This window comes from Macrosteles quadrilineatus, unplaced genomic scaffold (assembly GCF_028750875.1).
Source record: "Macrosteles quadrilineatus isolate MER2022 unplaced genomic scaffold, UCM_ALF_1.0 Scaffold_4__1_contigs__length_99947679, whole genome shotgun sequence".
Lineage (NCBI taxonomy): Eukaryota > Metazoa > Arthropoda > Insecta > Hemiptera > Cicadellidae > Macrosteles > Macrosteles quadrilineatus.
Window position 1 is genome coordinate 79192447 of NW_026542597.1, and position 24877 is coordinate 79217323.

Genomic DNA, 24877 nt, shown 5'->3' on the forward strand with positions numbered 1-24877 from the left:
AATATTGCAATACAAATTTATACAAGTGGTTAATCAAGTTATATTAAGGTTTAAAATATTTAGAAACAAATCTTAATCAATTTTACTTCATTCCTCAAGATGGGGTAAAATATCATCAATAATATTGCGTTCATATGTTTATCACTCATGTTGAATCACTGTCTGCCTGTAACTTATTGCACAATAAAACCAATAATAAGCTTATTATTTTTATAAAAATTGTGTACTTTAAATATATGACAAAATATTTTAAATTATAACTTATATGTTTAAAGTAAAAAGTAAAATTAGCAAATGAATATACTTCAATCAACAGAACTTAATGTGATTTTAAGAACACAACATTTGTTGTTATTACAATTGAACCTATTAAATCTAAATTAATAATATGTGTCCATATTTCCAATTCATTTTAGTATCAACCCAAAAGATAGATTCATTATATTTATTTTATTATGATAGGCCTAGCCTTAAAATGTCCTGGAATCAATTTTCGCTACTAGAAAAATTGTAATTGTTAATGTGTCACACATCCAATGAAAAATAATACCCGATGTATGATATTCAGTAATCAATCCACAATCCAATAATTGAACATATGTTACAGTACATTTTAATGAATTAAGGGTTCTATTTTAAGTTACATTTTTTATTATTGAATGAGTGATGTTTTTTGTACAGTATGCTTATTATTTCTATATGTATTATTACAAGCCTAGTCTGAAGGTTTTAATTATTGTGTTGTGTAGGACAAAAAAAATAGCTTTTAAGGTTTGAACGAATAAAAAAAACCTTGTTTTAGAAAAAAACAAAAAAAGTGTTTATATCCGTCACAGAGTACAAACTTAATGACAATGACTCATTTACAAGTGAAAATATGTCTTTGCATAGGTAAAGCTAAAATTACAATTTATATTGAATAGACCTTTAAGCTTTAATATATATCTATAAGTTATTTAAACCTCATACTTTAAGGGATTCTTTATACCATAACGGTTTTAATGCTATGGTGTAAAATGGCTGGGCCATTTCTTTATCGTTGCAAATTTAGAGTTAACTGTACATACTTTTTATGTTTCCCACATCGCTATTTTACACAATTTAATATTGAATGCATATATAAATCGCTTACAAACATTAATCAAATGTTCCTAAATTAAAAATGCTTCTAAAAACTGTTAATGTACATATTGATTTGTTACGACTAGGGGTTGGGACAGTTGCTATGCGCTAGGCTGAGCATGCTGCCGGAGAGGCTATCGTCATCAGGATAAGACTCCTTGGAAGCTTCTGCGATCGCTAGAGCACTAAATCCCAGCCTCGCTGACTCCTCATCAAAATCCTCCAATTCTCTGTCTTGCCTCTCATGAAGGAGACGAATCCTCTCCGATCGTTCCTGAAGAAACTGTGTCGTTTCCATCTCCATTTTCCTCTCGAGAAGGGACTTCCTCACTGCAACTCGATCTTCAAGCTCCTTCCTCTCCCTATTCCTCTGAGCCTCGGCTTGCATCTTGTTTTTACTTTGATATGCCATCAAGATCTCAAGCTCGTAATGCAGCCTATCCTTAAGATGCTGACATTCTACTTCTTGTGACTCGTCCAGTCTAATTGACTGCTTCTGGAGCATTTCAGCAATGCTCTGCTCATACTGCTCTCCAAGCAGTGCAAGTTTGCGCCTCTGTTCTTCTTTTAACTTTTTTATGACTGCTTTTTGTTCATCTTTCGGTGTTGTAGCAAGAATCTGCGCTTTGAGAGCTTTATACTGTCTGGTTTGTATCTTGCATGTTTCTCTGAACTGTTTTCGAATCTGCATTTCTTTTTGCTTCAAGCTTTTCGGTTGTTGTTTCAACTCCAAAGCGTGCTTCTTTTTGAGATCTCTCTCTGCCCGTGTCATGTAGTCATGCTGATTTTGTTGCTCTATTTGATGCTGTCTTAAAACCTGTTCTTCTCTCAATTGGTGAACTGCTTTTTGTTGACGATATTCCAATTCTTGGGTTTTCTCGTGATGGCGTAATAGCATTGAGTGAGCTTGCTCTAACTGTGTTTGTCTCTTGTTCAATTCTTCCCTTAACAGTTCTTGTTCTAGACTATGGAAAGCCAGCAACTTTTTACGGTGAAATTTTCTTATTTCCAATTCCAAATACTCTTTTTGGCCTAATACTAACCTTTGCTCTTCTCTCGCTTCTATCTGCTTCAGATTTTCTTGCTGACTTTGGAGTGCGGCATCTTTTTGTCTTTTAGGTGTTGAATCGTCTTGACTGAGTTCCCGTTTCCACCTTTCTTTATTCGCCTTGAATTCCTTCTTCCTCTGAGCATCAAACACTTTCCTATCCTGTTCTTGACGGCTGCTGATTTCTTTGTAAAGTTTCTTCTCAGCTGAAGCATTGTGTTTCATTTTCTTTTCGAGCTCTTGCTGATGTTTTATCTGTAATTTTTCCAACTCTTTGCTGAACTGTTGCAAGAGAGCTTCATACTCTTTGTCCAACACTTGCTTGTGATTGTCCATTTCGACTTTACATTTTTCCTCCAACTTGATCAACGCACCTTGCTGCTCTCTGCGCATTCTCTTGTATCCCGTCATCTGCTCGTGCATTTCTTCCTGCATATGCTCTTTCTGCTGTTTTGTGACGATCGAAGTAGTTCTCAGAGTTGCGAAATTGTTAGGCCCATGCTCCACCAAAGCACTAGAATTGCTCCCTTTGTGACGGTTCCGCATGGAGGGAGGGTAATTGTCATGGTTGACTTCGGGTGCTGGTGGAATGCTGTTTGTAGAGCTGCCTTGAGACGAAGCACTTACGCCCATTGACTGCACAGAATGTTCAGATGTAATGCTGTCACTCTTGCTGCTATCTGCTCCAGTCTGTTCATCGGGTGTGTCGTCGGGATCTCCTACTGTGCTTTCACTTTCACAAGAATCTATCATAAGGATCTTTTTTGTTTTTCTATAATTTTGGTTATCTAGCTCATGAACTGCTGCTTTGGTTCGCTGAATCAAGTCTATTAAAACATGAGGAGACCTACCACTACCAACGAATGAATGTGATAGAAGTTTCCCAGAAGTGGGTCGTTCTAATGGGTTTTTCTGCAGACAAGAATCAACAAAATGTCTAAAAGTGTCACTCCACTCAGGAGACTGAAGAACGGGAGTATCGTTCTGCGCTATGTGGTATAAAGCACTCATAGCATTCATGTTGAAGTATGGCGGCTTTCTCTCAGCAAGTTCTATACAAGTGATTCCCAGTGACCAGACATCGACTTTGCCGTCGTATTGGCCTTCGTCCATGGCAAGGATGACTTCAGGTGCCATCCAATACGGGGTGCCCACAAAACTGTTTGCTGGGCACTTGATGCTGGCAGAGCCAAAGTCTGCCAGCTTGACTGTTCCATTTTCGGTGAGAAGTATATTACCTGCTTTTATATCTCGATGAATTCTATCCAAGGAGTGCAAATAATGCAAACCCTGCAAAACTCCTTCACAGATTGCACCAATCTCCTCTTCCTTAAGTGGTCGCTTATGAACTTCTATGATGTCTGAAGCAGAACCGAGGCAATACTCCATGACCAACCATGCCGTGTGGTCGCGTAAGTAACACCCTTTGTACTCAACTGTGTTAGGGTGGTTCAACTGCCTCAAAAAACGAATTTCTTTTAAGATATCTTGCCACTTTTCCAAGCTCTGTTTACCCAAATACGACATCTTCTTGATAGCGACAATTTCTTTGGTGATAAGGCAACGGGCATAGTAGACAGCACCAAAACTTCCATGGCCGATTTCTCGAAGATCATCAAAGATTTTTTCAGGATCTTCTTTCTGGAAGAGGTCAGCAATCTCAGGGTCTTTCAGACTTCCAGGACGTGCAGGAGGAGGCATAGTATTCCTGGAACAATCAAAACACGTCTATTAGTACATTTTATAAATATAAAATGTGATGATATGATCCAAAACCAAGGGACAAGATGACAATTTTACGAATGATAAATTATGTAATAAATGGCTTGAAATGGAAAAACAACAATTTTGATCCAACAATTGAAGGCAATTGGAAACTAATGATTTAAAAAATTCTACTTGCATTTCTGCTACTGCACTTTTTAAACTGATGGATCAAAGATTAACATTGGCTAAACTTAGCCTAGATAACTGATAACTAAAAAATAAAAAAAACAAAAGCCCTTATGTGTGAGGGAGAAGGTGATGAGCTTGACTCTAGTGACATATTAGGCCTTAGGCCCCTCACCCACTATACGATATCAGTCGTACCACACTGTGTCGGACCAACCACATTCCAATAGTGAAACATTGGATCTTATGAGCGCTCGCCCACTGTACGACCACAACAAACTGTCGTGGTGCAGTCGTCCACTGCCATTGTGATCCACGACTGTCGCCCGACTGTCGTGCTCACAGTGGCGTACACGACCAAATGGGGGCTCACCCACACTACGTTTTTTCTCCAGTTACATCTGTGTGTAGCTGAGAATTTCTTAGCATGTTAATTGTTGCCAAACTCTTGTCGTGATACAATTATGTCTAAACAAATTAAAATATTTCATGATGGGTAGCCTCTGGACCATACAGCAACAATAATAATGGTTTAATTTACCTCTGTCAATATGGTCCTTGCGTAGTTTGTCACTACTGCAGTTTCGTGCTCGTGGAGCATATCATCAGGTGAAGGTCACAAAAAGTTAAAACATTTTCCTCACGTGAAGGTCGTCAATTTAACACACCGAAAAAACACATAATACACGAACGGTACGAAAAAACATTTGAACTTGGCCAATACATTAAAGACGTTACACACGGGGTCCGGCGCCGGTAGAAGGCAATTCATGACTGACGTGTGTTGTAGTCGGTAGCCCCTCCGTCCTCACTTCTCTTATCAGGACCTTTTCTTTGGTCTTGTTCCAGGATGTGAATGGCGGTATTATAAATAATGTTTGACTGGAATGAGAGTTGTTCGTTTAAAATATGGTTTGGATGTACTTTAGCTGCTCGGTAAATCTCAAATTTTTCGATGGTGTCCATGTATTTACTTTTATGACAAGTATGCATTACTTCTAAATTTGTTTGTATATCGGTATAACTATGGTTTGAATCAATGATATGGTTGGCAAAAGCTGATTTGGAGTTCTTTCTAGGTAAATGTTCCTTAAATCTAGTTGCAAAAGAGCGTGATGTTTGCCCAATATAAAAACTGGGGCAATCATTACATGTTATTTTATACACTCCAGTGTTGTTTAATTTGTCGCTATTGTCAGTTTGTCTTTCTTTTAAATTACTGGACAGTTTGTTCGTGGTTTTGTAAGCAACTGTGATATTGTTTTTTGCTAATTCTTTTTTGAGAACATTATTAAGTACAATGCCATATTCTGCACTAACATATTTTTTGGGTTCTTTTGTATGTATCTGATTATCCTTTATCTTGTTTCCTAATCAGTTTGTCGATCAGGGCACTCTCATATCCGTTAGATACTGCGATGTATTTTAATATGTCTATTTCATTGTTGTAATTTTCTGGGCTTAGTGGTATGGAAAGCAGTCTATGGACATAGATATTGTAGGCAGATAATTTATAATTATGGGGATGATGCGGTTCAATGAATTGTCTGGTCAGTGGTTGTAGGTTTCCGGTAAATTTTAAAATCAAACCTGTTGTTTGCTCTTGTGATGGTAACGTCCAGGAAATTTAATGTCTTATTTTTCTCAATTTCAACTGTGAATGTCAAGTTCTTGTGAAAAGTATTAAAGTATGTGCTGAGTAGCTTAATCTGCCTTTCATTACCCTGGAACACGATAAATGTATCGTCTACGTATCTGCTATAATGGATGATTTTGCTCTTATAGCGATTAAAATCAGAGAATAGAAACTTGTTTTCAATTTTATTTAAAAACAGTTCTGACAGAACACTGGAAAGAGGCGACCCCATTGTCAGTCCCTCGTTTTGTTTGTAATATTTGTTATCAAACATGAAATAATTCTTTTTTAAAACACATCTTGTTAAGTTTATAAGTTCGTTTTTAGCCTCGTAAGACAATGTAGAGTGTGTATTTAAATTATCTTTCAATATATCTAACGTTTCGTCGATTGGTACGTTAGTAAATAAATTTACAACATCAAATGAAGTGAGTATATAGGATCCCTTTAGGTCAATGTTAGATATTTTATTTACCAAATCAATTGTATTCTTTACACTATGGTCATTTTCTAACTTGGTTTCCTTCCTAATAATCTAATCTAATAATCTGTGCAATTTTATATGCCGGTGACGGTCTATAATTAACTAAGGGCCTTATTGGGACGTTTTGTTTTGTTTAAATAATACTTTAATGTATTGGCCAAGTTCAAATGTTTTTTTGTACCGTTCGTGTATTATGTGTTTTTTCGGTGTGTTAAATTGACGACCTTCACGTGAGGAAAATGTTTTAACTTTTTGTGACCTTCACCTGATGATGTGCTCCACAAGCACGAAACTGCAGTAGTGACAAACTACGCAAGGACCATATTGACAGAGGTAAATTAAACCATAATTAAATTAAAATAGCTAACCAATTATGTTATTTCAACGATCAATATATATAGAGTAGTTCTAAGGACCAAGAGACAAATTCTAGCTACAAAAGTTAGATGAGACGAAGCCCTGATTAATAGTATGGTCATGTTTGATGGTAACCTAACCTAGACCAAACCAAATTGTATTATTGACTAGCTGGCCCGACAGACGTCGTCCTGTCCTAATGTGGTTTTATGTCAAACGCTCGTTCATTTTCAAGATGAGCTCGATCGCATGGCTCAATCACGTCTTGGTTGCGCTCACTTGCCTTCAGGTTAGCTCGTTCGCTACGCTAACTCACCTCCAGGTTGAAGTTTGTTCGCTACGCTCACTCACCTTTTGGTTGCAAATTAGCTGTTGTCATAAATAAAAAAAAAAAAAACTATAGTGCTGCACCCAGTTGGTAAAGCCTATTAACTTTTTAAAGCTATGTAGCCGGGGGGCCGTTTGATGGGGTATACCGGGGTTATGGTATGGTACCGGGAAGGGAGATCGGTGGGAATTCGGGTAATCAGGAGGGAATAAACAGGGTAATGCTAATAGGTTAGGAATAGGTGTGTCTGGACCAAACTTAATTTAAGCATGCTGAATCTGCTACCAATAAAATTAGGAAGATTGCTGGGGACCAGAGGGACGGAGACCTTTTACCCAGATCAGAACACTTGCCTAGCCAGCTTTGATTTGCACTAATTGAACTAACTATTTAAGTATTAACCTATCCTTCCAACTATGAACTGAACTTGGACAATTACTTACTAATATTGATGCGTGAGTGAAATAATATGTAAATTGAATACTGAATGGTTAATATGTATGAATTTGATTGATAATTGGTAAGCTACATTCTGGGAACATGTGGTTTAGTTTTTCATGTTTAAAAAGGTTGGTTGCAGAAGGCAACCAACCCACTGAGTTGTGATTTCCTACATTTCAATGGTCGGGTGAGCCAGAAAGGCTCTGCTTGTTTCCTGACTTAGCCAAGCATTATTCAACTTATTTTCAACATAAATATAATTTATGACAACTTATCCAATGCATCAGTAGAGCAGGTCCAATAATTTGGTTCTTGTTCTCGGGGCAGCTGTAGAAGAAGTAGAAGGAGAGGGATCGAAGAGGTGGGAAGGTGGGGGAGAGACGTTGATGCAATCGCGGCAGGCAACGAGATGTCATGCAGCCCGGCTTCGCGAAATGCTTACACTATATAATATAGCGTGCCACTATGCGTCACAGCTATTGAACATCACAGAATCAAATTATTTAGTTGAACCGGCTGTTAAGATTCTTTAATTCCATTTAAATAGAGTTATGGCTTACTAAACCAAGCCAAACCCAAGTAAATGGAGTTGGTTACTTATGGCTGTAGCTATAAGGTTAACATGGGAAACTCCAGAGCCACTGGGGCGGAGCCCTTTTGACGGATCTGCACCAAACTTCACACAAACCACCCTTGAATAATGCTTAATAATGCCTGAAAGTTTCATTACAATCTGTCGAACAGTTTCGGAGTCCATAAAGGACAAACAAACAAACAAACATACATTGGATTTTATATATATAACCTAAATTCAAGAAGAATTTGGTTTTTGTTTAGTTTGTTGTGATAAAGTATACTTGGGGGGGGATACAATATATATACTTTTATTGGGGTTACAATGGTGCTCAGTTGATTCTGGCTGCAACTGTAAATTAGGGGACAGTGTTTGGCAGTCAAAAAATACTGAGAGGGTTTGAAGTTGAGACGGAGGCTCAGTTGGTAGCACATTGGACTATGAATCTATAACAGCTATGTAATGTGTTTGCGTACTGGTGCTCTCACTAAATTTTATCAGTACAGTTAACTCTTGACTGTATAGGCTTACCCTTTGTTTTACTGGAAACAATTAATAAACACACAGCCACAAGGAACAGCCAAGTGCAAGATAAAAAGTGGCTACCAACCTCTGAAAAAATAACTCCCAACCACCACCCAGTATTGTGCTAATCACCGAGATATTGCTAAGACAACTAGTTTGAAGAAAACACTGTTTTAATTGCACTTTAATCCTAAACAAAGGCAATCAGCAACAGTAGGCTATTATTGAATCTTTATATAGGGCCAGCTAGCAATTTTCGCTTCTTTCGTTCTCAAAAATCAAATTGTTGACTTAATAAAGTTGTTTACTCACTTGCCTACACATCTCTTAAGCGTTTTTAGATTTATAGGTTACAATTTTGCTATTACCGTATTAACAAATCTATCAGTTTCTCTTAATTTAAAGACTGCCATGATAACTTAAACTGAAAACAAACCTAAAAGTTAAAAGTTGATTGTTTACTTTTCATTTAATCAGACCTATAATAGTAGGCCTATATTATTAGCCATGAAAATATTACATATTTAAGCCAAAGTCTAATCCAGGGAATCAATACTTGGCCAAACAATAACTGTAACCATAAGCACTGATGCTTTCGAAAGTCTTGTAAAAGTATTCTGAAGCGCCAAAGTAGTGTTACGGAAATTTTGTATGGGTCAAAACCAATGAGCAACGACAATACACAAAGGTAAGAGAAATAAGAATGATAAAAGTCAATAACTGAAAATAAATCAGAGGTTCTCACAAGATTTGCAGATTACACTATATTCCCTTAAACCCATTTACAACAGATTTTTTTTTAATTATTTATTTATAACTTTTTAGGTCCTTTTATCCTTATGTATGTCCTTTAATAAATTTTACTATATAGGCCTGTGTATTGCAACACAATACATCCATTTTTAACCAAATAAAAGCTAAAAAAGAAATATCTGTCCTCCTCTACAACAATGTAAAAAGAAGCAAAACAGCTGTTGTGTGCAATCCTTATTACTCACTAATGCCGTCAACTTCCATCCTAAGCCCGGACACCATTTATTTTTTTAAGGTGGGCTCTCCACTCTCCAAATCAATACTCAATACTGATTGCATATATGTAAAGAATTCGAACCCGGGCATGTTGAAAGACTGCAGCAGTGCTTGTCAGTGCAAAACCTAAAGCAAACTGAGCTACCATGCCACCTGTCGGTCGAAGGGGTGTTGCCAGTACGGGTCTTAAATAGGGCTTGCCAGTATGCCCTATACAACAACATTACTGTAGTGCTCTTTGGTTAGATTCGACGTACTAATTGAGGGCCAGGGGGTAATCAGTACTACTATCTCATGGAGAAATACAGTCATGGGATAGACCCCTAAGTCAATGGGTTAACAATTGTCGGTACCGGTAAACCAAAAGAAGCTGGAATCTCTAGCGCACATTACTCAAAAGTGTTGGCAAAATCGGTTTTACAAAATAAAATTTGATATGGTAGGCCTATACAACTCCTTAATCCACATAGACCAAAATTTTACCACAGAACAAAATCGCTAATCTGTCACCTACAGGACCGGGACCTTTGTCGGAACAGTGACTGAAGATGATAATGATGTGACCGTGACAGCGGGGGATAAACAATATCTTTTCAGCGATTGCGGAAGACAGTGATGCAATGTCCACACGACCATGGGAAACGTGCTTGATATTACCGTAGTAACATTGTCACCAATTGGCAAATTGCACAGTCAGATTATGTGAGGAGTCGGACTAGCTGAGGTCAGATAGGCAGGGTTCTATTGTATGCAAACGGAGTAGATGGTTCAACATAAAAGCGTAGCCTATGAGAAAACTGCTGCCAAAAGAAATCTATTATAGACTAATAACAAACAAATCTTAACCCTGATTTGTTCCACTGTTGCTTACACCTACAAAATATTTTTAAATCCCAAAGACAGGCTGAAGACAGATTAAAATATTTGATTGTTAATGGTAATATCTACTAATAAAACAAACTAAGGCCGACAGAATGGGTTACACCACAGAAAACGTGCTACTATAACCCAGAATGCCAACTGCATGGTAAAAAGCATTAAGCATTTTGAGAGAGCTTTGCCTGTCAATCCGTAGGCAGCGCCACAAAAGCATAGCAACGCTGGTGGCGCTGCCTACGGATTGACAGGCAAAGCTCTCTCAAAACGCTTAATGCTTTTTACCATGCGGTTGGCATTCTGGGTTATAGTAGTACGTTTTCTGTGGTTACACTTTGCAAAAGTAATAAAGACAATAGACTGGGCTGGGCACTCTAGACGAACAAAGATTACAGACCTAAAGCCTACACCGAAAATAATTTGTCAGAATCATTTTGAACAACAAACTATAGTATAAAGGCCGGCGCACACATAGACAGACAGACTCTCACAGACGTGCGGACTAAAATTCACTCCCCATGTTATCAATTGTGGCAACACTGACAATGCACACAAGAACCCGTCCGTCTGCCAGAGACCGTTTGAGTTTGCAGACGGATTTTTTGGAATTGCCTCTTAAAAAAAAAAAATGCTTCTGGCTGCGCATGCGCTAGAGGTGATTTCAACGTTAATTCTACGGGCACTGGAACCAACGGCAAGCCCGGGAGTATCTTGCTTGGATTGCAGCAAAAGTAAGTGGAAGAGTATGTGTGACTTGACCATCTGTTTTTGTAAATATTTGAACGTGTTATGTGTTTTAACTTCGACAACACTGCTTCAGCCGAAATCTATTCCTGATTGCATTGTAATGCTAAAACACCTGCATCATAATTTACTAAAGTCAAGCCGTTCATAGCGGTAAAGCATATTTTTAGTTATAGCTCAGAGCCATAAAATTGATTTTTAGAATAGGCCAGTTTTTCAAATTATAATTATAAAAATTGGGTAGTATAATTCTAGCCCACAGTTATGCAAGTTCCAATTCTCAAATCTTTGTTTCCCACACCAAATTTAGGGTTGTAGTCAGCAGTCCGTATTGTACAGTCAGGACAATTAAAATTCAGGTTAACCTTACCATGCTCAATCTAGCTAACAAAAGTTGACTTTGTATAATAAAAGACCATAGAACAAGAGTGGCGGATCTGCATGGACTCTGCCTATCCACCACTATAATAATTATATAGACTAATGAAGATGTAATACCAACATCAACACTAAGAAATTTTTGGTTTAAAACTAATGGTCCCATAATTTATGATTATTAAGTTAAATCCTCATTAGTTTTTGAATAGGCATCCCTCCTTTTAACTTTTATCATTTTCAATTCCCTCAAAAAATGACCAGATAAATAAATAGGTTCTAAATGTTGTACAATTAAGCTTAACTCTAATGATTATTATTCTTATAGGTACAATAATGAACTTACTCTTTTTTTGAAATACTAGGAATAATATAGCTGTTGAGCAGTCAGGTAACAAAGTATCATTGCACCTGAAACAAAGAACTAAGATTAAAAATATATCCACAGAATGAAAATATATACGGTATTAGCCTATTATTTACAGCAAGTTTTAGAACTCATTTAGGCCCTAACCACAATCCGTTTAGCAAAACCTGGGCTACTTGCATAGTAAATTCAAATCAACTGAGAAATTAGCTGGGCAACAGGAATTGTCCCCTGTGACATGAGCAGTTGGGGGACTTGGCTAGTGAAATTTACTGCCTTTCAATTCAAACGATTAAATAACCAAAAAAAATTGATTAAAAAACAACTTTGCCCGTTTATATGAGGCTGAACAACAAGGTCCATCTAATCAGGCGTCAGGTATCCTAAAAGGGTTTACCTACAGTAGAACCCCTCATATCTGATTATGACGGGACATAGCCATGGTCGGAACAATACAAAAATCGGACATCGGGAGAAACATAGCTTGCAGTCTCTGTGACAAAATTAATCTTCTCCCGTGATCACAACAACACCTGTGAGCATATTTTGCGGTCTCGGTGACACCAGTACTCAACACCTGTGAATGGGGTAACATCCAAGGGCATATCTGGCGGTCCCAGCGACAGCGGTGATCGTCTGCCACAACTACTGCAAAACCATTCTGACTTTCAGTAAACCGAAAGCAGTCACTAGTCAGTGTTATTGCTCCAGACAGAACAAGTATGCCTAGGTCAGACATCCTCAAGAGTCGGTTCGATGCCAAAAACGGATATAAGGGGTTCTACTGTACTAGACCTTAGTATTGCATAGGAAAAACATTAGATGTTATTTATTTTTAGAATTTCATCAAACCATCTTAGCCTAACAAAACTTTGTGTTAGCCTATTTAAAACTTAGATTTAGAAATGAGCACCAGTCAACCCCTATTGACAGATATGACAGGCAAATGATTAAAACTTAGAGCTAGGTAGCCTAAAAGTTATTTTATAAGGATATGGTCCAAGAATAACAAACACTAGCCTACGTACAATTTCTCAGGTTTGGCTGACAAGTGCATCGATAAGTTTCCCACTGAGATTTTTAAAATGTCTAAAGGTTGCCTCAAACTATCATAAGCTTAACATCTATGGCAAAGCCCTCACTGACTGACTCACTCACTCACTCATATCACTAATTCTCCCACTTCCCATTTACCTAGGAGGCTGCAATTTGGTACACTGATTCTTTAGGCATTAAATAGGAAAACTAAGTTGTTTTTATTCTGATCAGACTCTCGGGCTCCGCCCCAGTGGCTTTGGAGTTTCCCATGTTAACCTTATGAGTACTCATGTTTATAAATGGAATTAATGAATCTTAACAGCTGTTTCAATTAAACAAGTTGGTTCTGTTCTATGATGTGCAATAGCATTAAAGTTACAAGGATTACCAACAGGGTGCAGCACTATTATTTTTTTAAATTTATGACAACAGCTAATTTGCAACCAAAAGGTGAGTGAGCGTAGCGAACGAACTTCAACCAGGACGTGATTGAGCCATGCGAACGAGCTCACTTATGAAGTAAAACGGGGCAAAGCCCGCGGGTACAGCTAGTTAATTCATGCATATTATGTAACGTAACTAATTCCATCACCAATATTTTTACGGACATATTCCTTAAGAACTTACAATAAGTCTGGCTTTTGAATTACAGCCGGTCAAATGGCACTTGTTCAAAATACATTTAATTGGTCAGGTCTGATTTGACAAAGGACACTTGGTTGACTAATGAACTTACGAAACGCAACTACCGGTAACTTTTATCAGGCTATTATAACTGGAAAACCTCAAATTTTTTTAAGGGAGCACTGTAACAATTTAATTACCCCATTAAATAGGCCTACTGTCTGTTTTGTGTGGTCTGTTTCTTTACCTTTAGCATTTTTAACATATTTTGTAAGAAAAAAACAAAACCACAATCACAGGTTTTGGGTGTGTTGCTAGCCTAGTTGTTAGCGTTTCGGACTTCATGAGAAGAACGGGTTTGATTCCCGGCACACCCACAAAACGTTAAGTTATGGGTTTGAACCGTTAAGCACGGTAATTAAGTTAAGTTAACGTGACTTAGGCCTACCGTAATTGATAGGCTTAGTCTAAAGATAAAAAGCTTCAACTTTGTTTAGAAAAATTATCTTATTGGAAAAATTAATTATGACTAGGCCTAGCTTTGGCCTACCTATTTAACTTAACTTAACTAGGCTATCTGAAATTGGTTTTCACTTAGGTTCAGACTTAATTTTATGTTGTCCTAGCAATTTAAGGTCTAGGTCTACTGGTCTGAGACATTTTAGGCCTACCAAAGAATAAAAAGTGAATCTCAACTGAATAAACTTGCTAGGCTAGGACTGGTTCTAAATTGTATGGTAAGTAGGCCTGATAAGTTAATGTTTGGAAGTTTGCTTTAATGTGAATTAAATTTCAAGTCAATGACCTAAGTAGCCCTAGCTAAATGCTAAGTTTTAAGTTAAGTTACACCATTAGTCAAATTACCTACTTAACCCTCCAAGTGTCCATAGTTTAGGCCTTAATGTCCACCTATTTTTGGCGCATTTGCAAGGTTTTATTAAAACGGATCTGAGAAGCTTAAAACAATGTTAATTCTAATGTTCTATATACCATTTTGTTTGGAAAATCATGGGCTTCAATATTATATATAAAACATAAGGAACATTTTTTCAAAAAAAAAAATTTTTTAGGTAAAAAAAATATAATTTCGAAAATTTTCAAAAAAAAAATAAGTTCGCGCCTAATGAAATTGTATAAATTATAGGCCTATAAATATTTGAAAATAGCCACTTTGTTCTAAATTTTATGAGGATTACAAATATATAATAATATAAGGAAGTATATTTGCAAATAAATAAGTTATGGGCAAAAAACTGATTTCAGTACATAGCGTTTAGCTAAGAATGCATAGCCTAACCATAGCTAGGAATCTGGCTGATAATTTACATCAATATCACTACCTACTTCTTCAGGATCATCAACCAGCACTTCAAAACCACTTAAATCTTCTTATAATGCACCACGTATATCACTACTTTTGATTTTTAACACTAAAACAATGATAAACGTAATAAAACACATATCAGTCATCGGTCCGGGGGAACCTAGCTGTTTACAAATACACGCATGTCAGCTGTCTGCTACAATATTTTCAGAACTAAAATGAATAGCGCTTAGAGACAGACATCTGGAGACAGCTTAGAATGTAACGGAAAGAACGATACCTAACTCGATCCAGTTCAATCCGATTCAGTCAGTTATAGAGCCTTCGCCGTAAACGATGTCTGCTTGTCGAAAAATCGGCAAGTAACACTATACAAAGTGTGGTGCTTGCCGAATTTTCGTCAAGTAACACTGGGAGGGTTAAATACACGATATAATAGGCCTAACTTATCATACACTCATGAAAAGATAAATGAAGTGCATTGATAAACACATTAAGTTATAGTGAGAAATTGTCTTTTTGCCAGCTTTAAGTATGCCTAGACCTACTTAAAGACTAGATTTGCTTTTAGTCACTTCTAGTCACCTTATAATCACCCGAGTTATTAGGCCTATCACACAAATAGGCTTCAAGATTTAGCTATATAAGTTAATAGCTTGAGCAAAAATAGGCTATGTAGGCTACTATTTACAAGTTTTTATCTTGGTCAATTGATGGAATGGTATTCCAAATTCACCAAACAAAACCCATGTTAAAACTAAATTGTCTAGCCCATATCAAAAGACAGTCCAAGGCCTAAACTGAGCTTTTCATAATTTGATAGTTGGGATGCTTAATTTATATGTAAGAAGTCTTCTAAACGTATATGATGTTGGTTTATGGCATTTCATTAATCTCAATAACGCAATAAACATAAAATATGAAACAGAAAATTTAACCCTAGGCATCACCTCTAACTTCACTGACAGAGGAACACCTCAGCTTTTTACTACAATCCTATTTTAGGGGGGTTTGGATAGTTATGACTAAACTAAGTTACCAAAATATAATTTCAATGAAAGATATTTGTTTATATGGAATTGCAAACGACTGAAGAACCTTTAAAATCTTGATACTGAAACGTAGGGAGCAGAAAATAAATTGAACTCTAACCTCAATCCATTATGGAGACCTTTGTTCCTTCATCGGAGTTCGACTCCTGTAAGCAGTGGAAGCGCTGCTGGTAATACTCTACAAACGCCTTCACACGTGATAGTTTCGTATTAGGACCACTTTTAGGCCTCAAAGTAAATTAAATTTAACACAATTATGTACTTACCATTAAATATTATCATCTTATGAGGGAATTTACGAAACAGCGCATAGTTTTGCCTAGCCACAGCTTCACCATTTCATTTCCAATCCACACAGCTGAAAATCGAACTAACAGCTGATAAAACAATGACATCAAGAAGGCAGAGGACTAACCAAAACAAACTATGGGCACTCGTCAAAAATTGTGTAAATCAGTTTTAATTGATTTAAGTGGTACAATACACATAGGAAATGAAATAACTCCATCAGCAGTTGAAGCTCTCAACAGGTAAGTATTTTATTAAATTTTTTATGTCTTATCATGACCAAGTTAAGTCTCACTTTTTAGGTTATGACAAGAGTCTTCCTTTTTAAATAGGCCCTACCTAACCAAATTTCAGTTTCCTAAAAGCCTAACTAAATAATGTGGCAAAGAGTATTTTAATCCAGTAAGTTTTTATAAAATTAGGCTGCACTTTACTTGACGTCCTACACTCATTCGATTGTTTTTTCGATTCGATATTTTCATTCGATTGTTTCATTCGATATATCGTTTGGTTAGTTAGGTTAGGTTAACCTTACCTAACTAACCAAACGATATATTGAATGAAGCAATCGATTAATCGATATATCGATCGATATTTTCATTCGAATGAGTGTAGGACGTCAAGTAAAGTGCAGCCTAAAATTATTCTTGCTAAGCTATGTTTCAAGTCAAATTCTGAAGGATGGTGAAGTGTTCGAGGTCTTAACTAACAGTTTCTTAACTGCGCTATGCTAATCTCGACTAATAATCTATATTTATAAGGGGAGACCGGGGATACTTGATACATAGGGAGACTTGATACACCCCACCTAATTTATTACTCTATGGTTAGAATCAGCTGCAAATCAAACCAGATACTCTTTAGGTTGTTTCTAGTTTCCTGTGTTGTCTGGAATAATCTGCTGCACATGATCTGCATATGGTCTTGAAATATTTCATTTCCACACTTAAAAGTAAGTATTTCCTATATCTATATAAATGTGTCTCACGCATATAATTTATATTTTTTAGTTGAAATAACATGTTACATTGTAAGGTACATATTTAGTATATATGCTCTATCAACCTCAGCTCTTCTAAGTTAACCTCAAAGGAGATATGGAACTTGTTATGAAAAATGGTCATAGAGGGACACTTGATACAGTTTTCAAAGGGATATTTGATACACTGTATCAAGTCTCCCTATATTCAAATTCATCTTCTTTAGCCATTTTTTATAAATGTTTGTTATAAATATTTATATATCTGTGTCAAATACTGTTGGTTTTATTGGCTAAACTTGTAAAATGACCACTTTAAGTTTAACCTATAACTATGTTAGCTTGTGTGATTTGAGTTTGTAGTTACCGGTATTTTGCCATTTATTTTTTATTTGTGTAGTTATTTACGGCCTAATAGGTCTAACTTAATTAGCCCACTTATAACCTCAGACTTTATGAGCCTAGGCCTAAACCTAGGTAAAACTAGGTTACAACACTAATCCTTTGGACTAACTTGTTACTACAAGTGTTTTTTTCTTTTTTTTTAGATGCCGATGTTTTACAAACCGAAGCCTACTACCAATGTACGAAAGAAAATCTCATCTGAAACAATGGAGGCAGCTGTACGAGAAGTTGTTGACGATGGAATAGGATTGCGGAGAACAGCACTTAAGTATGATATCGACAAAATGACCCTTCAGCGGTATGTTAAAAAATTCTTGTCAAAAAATGCAGAACCATCTTCAATGACATTTGAGCCAAACTACCATCAACAACAGGTTTTTACAAAACAGGAGGAGACCATGCTTGATTTTCTTCCAGCCTCAACCACAGACAGACCAAACCCGGAGGCTTCTGAAGGAAACTCCTCAGACCAGCAACCCACCGGGCCTAATAACACGAGTTCAAATCCAGGAACGTCAAGCGATATTCCAACTGACAATTATTTATCTCCTGTAATAGGCCTAGAGATTGAAGTAACAAGTACTCCTGTCTCTAAGAACTTGAAAGAGAGAGAAGGGGAGCGCCACATTCTTACCCCTGAAGACATAGCTCCATATCCGAAGGCAGGTCCTAGGAAGGCCCAAAGAAAAGGTGGGAAGAAAAAGGGCAAAACTCTTATTTTAACAGACACCCCTGTTAAATTACAAATTGAGAAAGAAGTGAAGGAAAAGGAGGAAAAAAAGAATCAGAAGAAAGTGAAATTAAATTTGTTTACATCAAAAAGTAGGCCTGTGAAAAAATTTAAATCAAGCACAAAACATACGCAACCCTCATCTGAAGAAGAAGAGTGGGAGTCAAGTGGGAGTTCCAGTAACTTTGAACCAGAACCACTGTCGGAAGAAGAAGATAATTCAATAAATGTTGGAGACTGGGTGCTCGTAGCCTATAGGTCAAAGAAAAAGGTTCGTAGATTCGTGGGAGTCCTTAAGGAGAAAATTTCTTTTGATGAATGGAACGTTAAGTTTGCTCGCCACATCGAAGGCAGTAAGTTTAAGTGGCCTGATTGTGAAGACATCAGCTGTATCGATGACGGTCAAATTGAAAAAAAACTGTCACCACCCAAATTTCAAGAAAAAAATGACAGATTGACGTTTTCTTTTCAATGAAAAATTTGAAGGACTATGTATCGAATAAGACAAAAATTATCTTGACTTTGTTATGAAACATGGCCAATATCCGATGTATTTAAATATATCTATAAATGTTCTTCAGGTGGCCTAGTTATATTGTTAACGAAAGTAATGTTTATTTTGTGAAGGAAAACCAATTTGTAAGGTTAAATTTTGTCTTTTAAAAGTTCAATTATAGCCTAGACTTGTATTTTTAATATAACTGTAAGCTGTTTTTTATACTTTTTGAATAAAACCATAAACATATCTTGTGAGTTCTTACTATTATAACCAATTTAACCCTGTGTATCAAGTGTCCCCAAAGCTGTCTCAAGTATCCCACCCCTGGGGAGAATTGATACACTTTGCAGGCTTTTATTAAATAAAAATAAAAAAATATATAACATGATTTTTAATGTTTGAAACTTTGGGTTTAGCTAACCAAAATGTTCTGTTAACAGAAAAAACTGGTTAGGTGGTTCTAGGGAAAATAGGAAAAAATAGAAAAATATAAGTTATAAAACTGTATCAAGTATCCCCGGTCTCCCCAACTTATAAAATGAAACTGTGATAACCAAACCAAACTTACTGTTGATGACAAAAATCAAATGAACATTTACCAAGCAAATCGATAACTTAGTTTCAATCGATATTTAAATAGCCCAGTTATGAAACTGTACCAATTTGATTAACTTACTTGGATTCTTCATCTTTGACCTAATTAAGTAATGAGGTTGGATAGATTGTGTCTATTTGCATTAAGTTTACATAATTAAAAAAAAAACACTAACTTATAAGTTACATAACTTATACAACTAAGCAACAATGGCAGGAGTGGCGGTATTATTTACAAATCAAACATTTCTTGCCAGGAGTACAACCTAGTCGACTGAGCAAACACTGGCGTAGCGTTGACTTGAATCGCTTATTGTCAAGAGCAGGAACTCCTATTGGCAGGGGGGCAGGTCAAGATCACATGCTCTATGCGTTCTTTATTGAATTTCTCACCCCAAAAAGAGGGGGTACACTTAATTTCAGTCCCCTAACATCATTGCAACATACTATAGTAACTCCCCAGAGCCATCATAGCCTGTACATGTACACTACTCCCCTTATAAGTCAAAAAGGGGGACAGGTAGTAGGATGGGAATTGCTACATTGAACTTCTTGCTACCCCAACATCTTTGCAGCATACCAACTCCCAGAGCCATAAGCCTATACAAGTAAATTACCACCCTAATAAGTCAAAAGGGAGGTGTTTGTGAATGGGTGTGTGTGAATTTCTCATCCCAAAAATATGAGGGTTGGACAAAATTTCAGTCCCCATTTCACATCCTTCCACATCTTTGCAGCATACCAAACTCCCAATATCAAAATATGCAGGAAAAGGGGGGTTTGCCTCCTAACGGGAGAAGTGGGCAAGATAAATTGTACAAAAATGGTGTATTTGTATTGAGCCAAATGTAATTAATCTGATCAAGAAGTTATTTATAATTATTCTACAAAAAATATATATGTATATATATATATACTAAGGTGGGTACTGGAAGTAAAAAAGGGAGTTGTAGGGGGTGTACATGTAATTTAAACATGGTTCCATTAAATTATTCAACCCGAAAATAGGGGGTGTATGAGGTTTGGACTGTCTTACCCCAAAAATAGGGGAAATTTACAAGGATCAGGGAGAAAATCTCTGTCTACAATTTCCACTCCCCAGAGTCATACACCTTCCGAGTATTCTATATAGGCCTAAACATAGTTAACAAGTGTGTCCAAGGTTACTTGCCTAATGTATTAAGTATCATGTAACTTACATCATGCAAACAAATCACCACATCCAAAAACAAATTTTTGTCACATTTCTTTGAGTTGAAGATCTGAGGTCTTGTCAGCGAGGGTGTGGTCTGTCTCTCAATGAAGAAATAAGCTTTTATGTCTGTCGGAACCCCCTGAGCTTGATGATAGGCTGGCAGTTCCTGACACACAATTTTGTCTTTTACATCCCAGAGCTGACGTTCTTCCGGCAATTGCAGCCTTCACAATACCCAGGCAAGAAGGCTCGCATTAACCATAGTTATTTTAATACACCATCTCATCCTCAGCCCATTTTATATTGTTACTTAATATGGTATTATAGGCCCTATATATTAAAAATATTACAGCAAACAATGAACAACTATTTTGTATTTTAGGTTACGACAAAGTAATGTCAAAATAAAATTTGTTACTAATACCACCAAGGAATCTCGAAGGTGTTTGTATGAAAGGCTTTGTAAACTAGGCTTTCAATTGAAGATAGAAGAGATATGGAGCTCACTTTGGGCAGCAAAGAATGCAGTGTCAAGTCAATCTTTGAAACCTTTTCTGCTCATCAGTCCGGATGCTCTAGAAGACTTTCAAGGTAGGTAGTTGTTCCTCTATTTTTCTTAGGTTTATTTAATTTCGGTTGTATTCCCATTTTTTTTTCTTCTTGAACGTCGCTTAATGTAAGAGAGACAATTGTTCGAGGACTTCATTTAAAAATTGAACGACACATTAACTTAAAGCAATCCAGGTTAAAACTGTCCACTTTTCGCAAATGAATTTGATTAAATCACAGCTTTTATAACTTCTAACCCAATTTAAAGCCTGTAAAACCTTTTCCACCCTTGGTGGGAAATATACAAATACGGCTGAATTAATGGAAATGAAACACAAAGAAGACACGCCTAAATTAGTCATTAAGTGGACCATAAATGAGTTAGGTGAGGGAAACTCCCTAGTAGTCAGTTTTTTTAGATCCTGTTAGAAATATTGAACCAACTTAGTTTTGTGCTGTTTGGTGTTTCAGGTTTAGATAAGTTTGAAGGAGAACCTAATGCTGTAGTAGTGGGTCTTGCTCCGGAACTTTTTGAATATAAATCATTGAGTGAAGCGTTTAGGTAAGGAATTATAACTACCACAGCTAAAATTATATTTTAGAAATTAAAACATAATGTTCAATTTTCTACGAGTTTTTGAGCTCATTTACTTATTTTTTCCATAAACTTTTCATATTGTTTTCTCTGGTACCTAGTAAAAAAATTATATATAATAATGTTTGAAGTCATCAAGAACATTTAGGCTACAGCTTTAGGACTAAATTATTAAGTTTTGTCAAGTCCAAGAGGCATACACAATCCAAAAATATAAACAATTAACAATTATTTCAGAGGTTATCTATTAATTTTAAGGTAGGCCCTACATAGTTTTCACCAAAAATTTTGTTGATAAGCTACCTAAAATGTATTGATCGACATTGTCACTGCCATTTGTTCACTTTTTACGGATCTAGAAGAAAATACCAAAAGCTATCTAGGAGAAATTATGTACAGTAGCATTTAATTCAAGGATTTAATAAATCCTGCTTCTAGATTACTTCTAAATGGTGCCAAGCTCATCGCAATTCACGAAGCACGGTACTTCAAAGGTGAAGATGGAAAACTCGCCCTTGGTCCTGGTCCGTTTGTCAAGGGGTTGGAGTATGCCGCAGACTGCAAGGCACAAGTGCTCGGAAAACCTTGTCCCGAGTTCTTTCTTACTGGTCTAGAAGGTGTCGACCCATCAGAAGCAATTATGATTGGTGATGTACGTTTTATTGACAAATTAAGCAGTGTTTTAATCTCCCAATGTTATATTTTGTTTTAATGCAAGTATAATTGCTACATTTTACACTGCATTTAGTAATATACAACTAAGTATTAGCTATGGATAATCACTATACAATTGTAGGATTTCATTTTCAGTGAATCAAAATGGTAACATAGCTTAGCTAATTTGAGATATTTGAAAGCGTAAATCAATTTATATGTACCGTGTAAATTTTTTAGGAAACTCTTACAGTTTCATAAATCAATATGTTTGTATAATTTTCCAATTTTTTTTAGTGGAAGAGCATCTCTAATACACAGAAAGTTGTCCTACTCTAAGATCTATCCTAGTTTTTGAAATAGGCGAACAAAGAATCAAACTTGTACTATAATCTTCAAGTTAGAAGCAAATTGCTCCAACTACCTGACTAATCAAGTCCCATTTTATTTATCAGTATGTACAAAGGCAACTGGATCCGTTTTCAATCAATTATTGAGTAATAGCTTAGAATTACAGTAAACTCCCGATTATCCGAGGGATTGACTAGCAGATAAGCCGCAAAATTGCCGTTAATGGTTCAACAAAGGTCGAAGGCACAAACCAATGGCCTTGAATAAGTTTACTATACAAAAAAAGGACGTACCTGATAGCAAAACTTATGAATGTCATTTTTGTTATTTGAAAGGAATGTTTACTGTTTAAACAAAAACATATATCAGTCATTTGCTTTTGCTTTTTCGAAGCAAAACACTTTTTCATTTTTTTGTGATTTGAGTGTTCTCAACACACAAACAACTTGGACAAGTCAAAACTTTGTGCTTCACTAACAAAGCAAACATTTTGAACGATTGAGTTGAACTGAACTAATGCTGTAGTGATGTGTGTTTTGCGGGGAAGGGGGAGGGTGAGTCAACAGTGGCAGACAGGGCAAATGAACTCGCATGTGCAGATTACTCACTGGTCACATGATTCACTCGCACGCTAAGTAAACAAAGATCTGCAGTGCCGCTGGTAGCGCTCAAAACTGCTTGAGCACACACCACGTACAGTGGATACCGATATACTGTACTGTAATACTGAACTACTGTACTAGTTTTGTACTGTACTGTATTTGGGATTTACGATTTACATTGCGGTTTTGTGTTTAGTAACTTTATTGTAATGTTTTGGTTTACCTACATGCACTGCGGATAACCGAGAGTTTACTGTAGGCCTATTATTCATCTGGTTAGTTAACTGATAAAGTAAGCGTAACAAGTAAATAACCAAATCCACTCTTCTCAGATGTTTTATAGCTAGAAAATCTGTCACTAGTTCAAAGGTTCTCAGTCAAAAAACTGTCATAGTTTCAATCTTTTAGTAACAAGAGTCCCCTAGTTCCCCTATTTCATCATTCATTTTGTTAGTGCTAAGTAACATCATTAACCTATACCTACAACTAAATTGTAGTTTAAATTTCTTTAATCTGTTACCAGGATGTTCGAGATGACATTAAAGGTGCCCAAGACTTGGGGATGCGAGGATATCTTGTGAAAACTGGAAAATACCGGAATGGAGATGAAAACAAGATCGATCCCCCGCCTTACCGTACAGTCGACAACTTTGCTGCAGCCGTAGATGACATTTTACGAGAGTTGAATCTCTAAGGCACTTCAAGGCAGTATGAAAACATTAGCGATAATGTTAACAGTCATTTATACAAGTTAATGTAAATACATTTTATGGTAGGTAGTTAGACTGTATTGTTGAATAAATAAAGATATTTTTAATTGAATAGTTTTAAAAAAGTAAATTTTTCCTTACCTGAAAGTACAACAAATATGTCAAATAACACTTGTAATAATATATTTATACTACTGCTTACTCACATGACGGTAAATACATATAAAAGGTGGTAAATGGTGATGGATATTGATTGGATACTCCAATCATCATCAGACCAGGCTAAAAAACCTTTTCCTTACTATATCCTATAACTCTGGATACCTTAAGTGTTAAGGGTGTTAAATAAGAAAGGTGTGTTTGGTTACACCTAGTAGAGCTGCTGTCACAAACTGATCACAAAAATATTGTAGCACCAACATTTGAGGGAGGTTTGAGCCTAATCATCTTATCATGTTCACCGGATTTTAAAAGATTGTTAACTAGCCAAATTTACTGTTGTAATTTGTGCCTTAGTGACAAGTAAGGTTGGTCGTGATGGCGGAGGAATCGGTTCTAAAAAACACAAAACCGAAAAATAGGAAAGTGTTGGTAAGGCGAAGTAGTGAACATGGCGCAAATACTTTACTGAAATAGCCGATAAACGAAGAGTCTGCAGTTTAAAGGAATAAGTTGAGAACTACAGGTGAACAGGAAAATGACACTGCATTCAACACATGGATTTTACATGCCAGCTACTTAGCTACAAGTGAATAGATGGTGTCTTGAAATCTAGTGCACTTGCAAACTTGTATTGTTAATAGGCCTAATAAAATTGATGTACTTTACCCTTTAGGAGAAACTTAGTAACAAAGCTACACATATCATCTCATTCCCTTCTATTTACGTT

The 24877-nt window shown here is 36.4% G+C and overlaps 2 protein-coding genes across 3 annotated transcripts; one reads left to right on the forward strand and one right to left on the reverse strand.

The window, feature by feature from the left end:
• Positions 1 to 261: 261 nt before the first annotated feature.
• Positions 262 to 16217, reverse strand: LOC128991502 (serine/threonine-protein kinase Tao-like). 2 transcript variants are annotated; one of them, XM_054414429.1, is made up of 3 exons: positions 16104 to 16217; positions 11779 to 11843; positions 262 to 3878 (listed from the first exon to the last, which is right to left on the reverse strand). In XM_054414429.1, exon 3 carries the CDS (start codon positions 3869 to 3871, stop codon positions 1205 to 1207), a length of 2667 nt encoding a protein of 888 aa, XP_054270404.1. In that variant the 5' UTR covers positions 3872 to 3878; positions 11779 to 11843; positions 16104 to 16217; the 3' UTR covers positions 262 to 1204. The 2 variants fall into 2 exon arrangements, with proteins under 2 accessions (XP_054270404.1, XP_054270405.1); XM_054414430.1 differs by lacking the exon at positions 16104 to 16217 and adding an exon at positions 15938 to 16010.
• On the forward strand, positions 16158 to 24080 carry LOC128991503 (haloacid dehalogenase-like hydrolase domain-containing protein 2). Its single transcript, XM_054414432.1, has 5 exons — positions 16158 to 16367; positions 20910 to 21118; positions 21548 to 21638; positions 22110 to 22323; positions 23802 to 24080. Exons 1-5 carry the CDS (start codon positions 16264 to 16266, stop codon positions 23970 to 23972), a joined length of 789 nt encoding a protein of 262 aa, XP_054270407.1. The 5' UTR covers positions 16158 to 16263; the 3' UTR covers positions 23973 to 24080.
• Positions 24081 to 24877: the final 797 nt, after the last annotated feature.

Coding starts and splice junctions, on each gene's coding strand:
- LOC128991502 (XM_054414429.1), bottom strand. CDS start 3,871: ATGCCTCCTCCTGCACGTCCTGGAAGTCTGAAAGACCCTGAGATTGCT.
- LOC128991503 (XM_054414432.1), top strand. CDS start 16,264: ATGGGCACTCGTCAAAAATTGTGTAAATCAGTTTTAATTGATTTAAGT. Junction 16,368..20,909: donor GCAGTTGAAGCTCTCAACAG/GTAAGTATTTTA, acceptor TTTGTATTTTAG/GTTACGACAAAGTAATGTCA. Junction 21,119..21,547: donor TGCTCTAGAAGACTTTCAAG/GTAGGTAGTTGT, acceptor TTGGTGTTTCAG/GTTTAGATAAGTTTGAAGGA.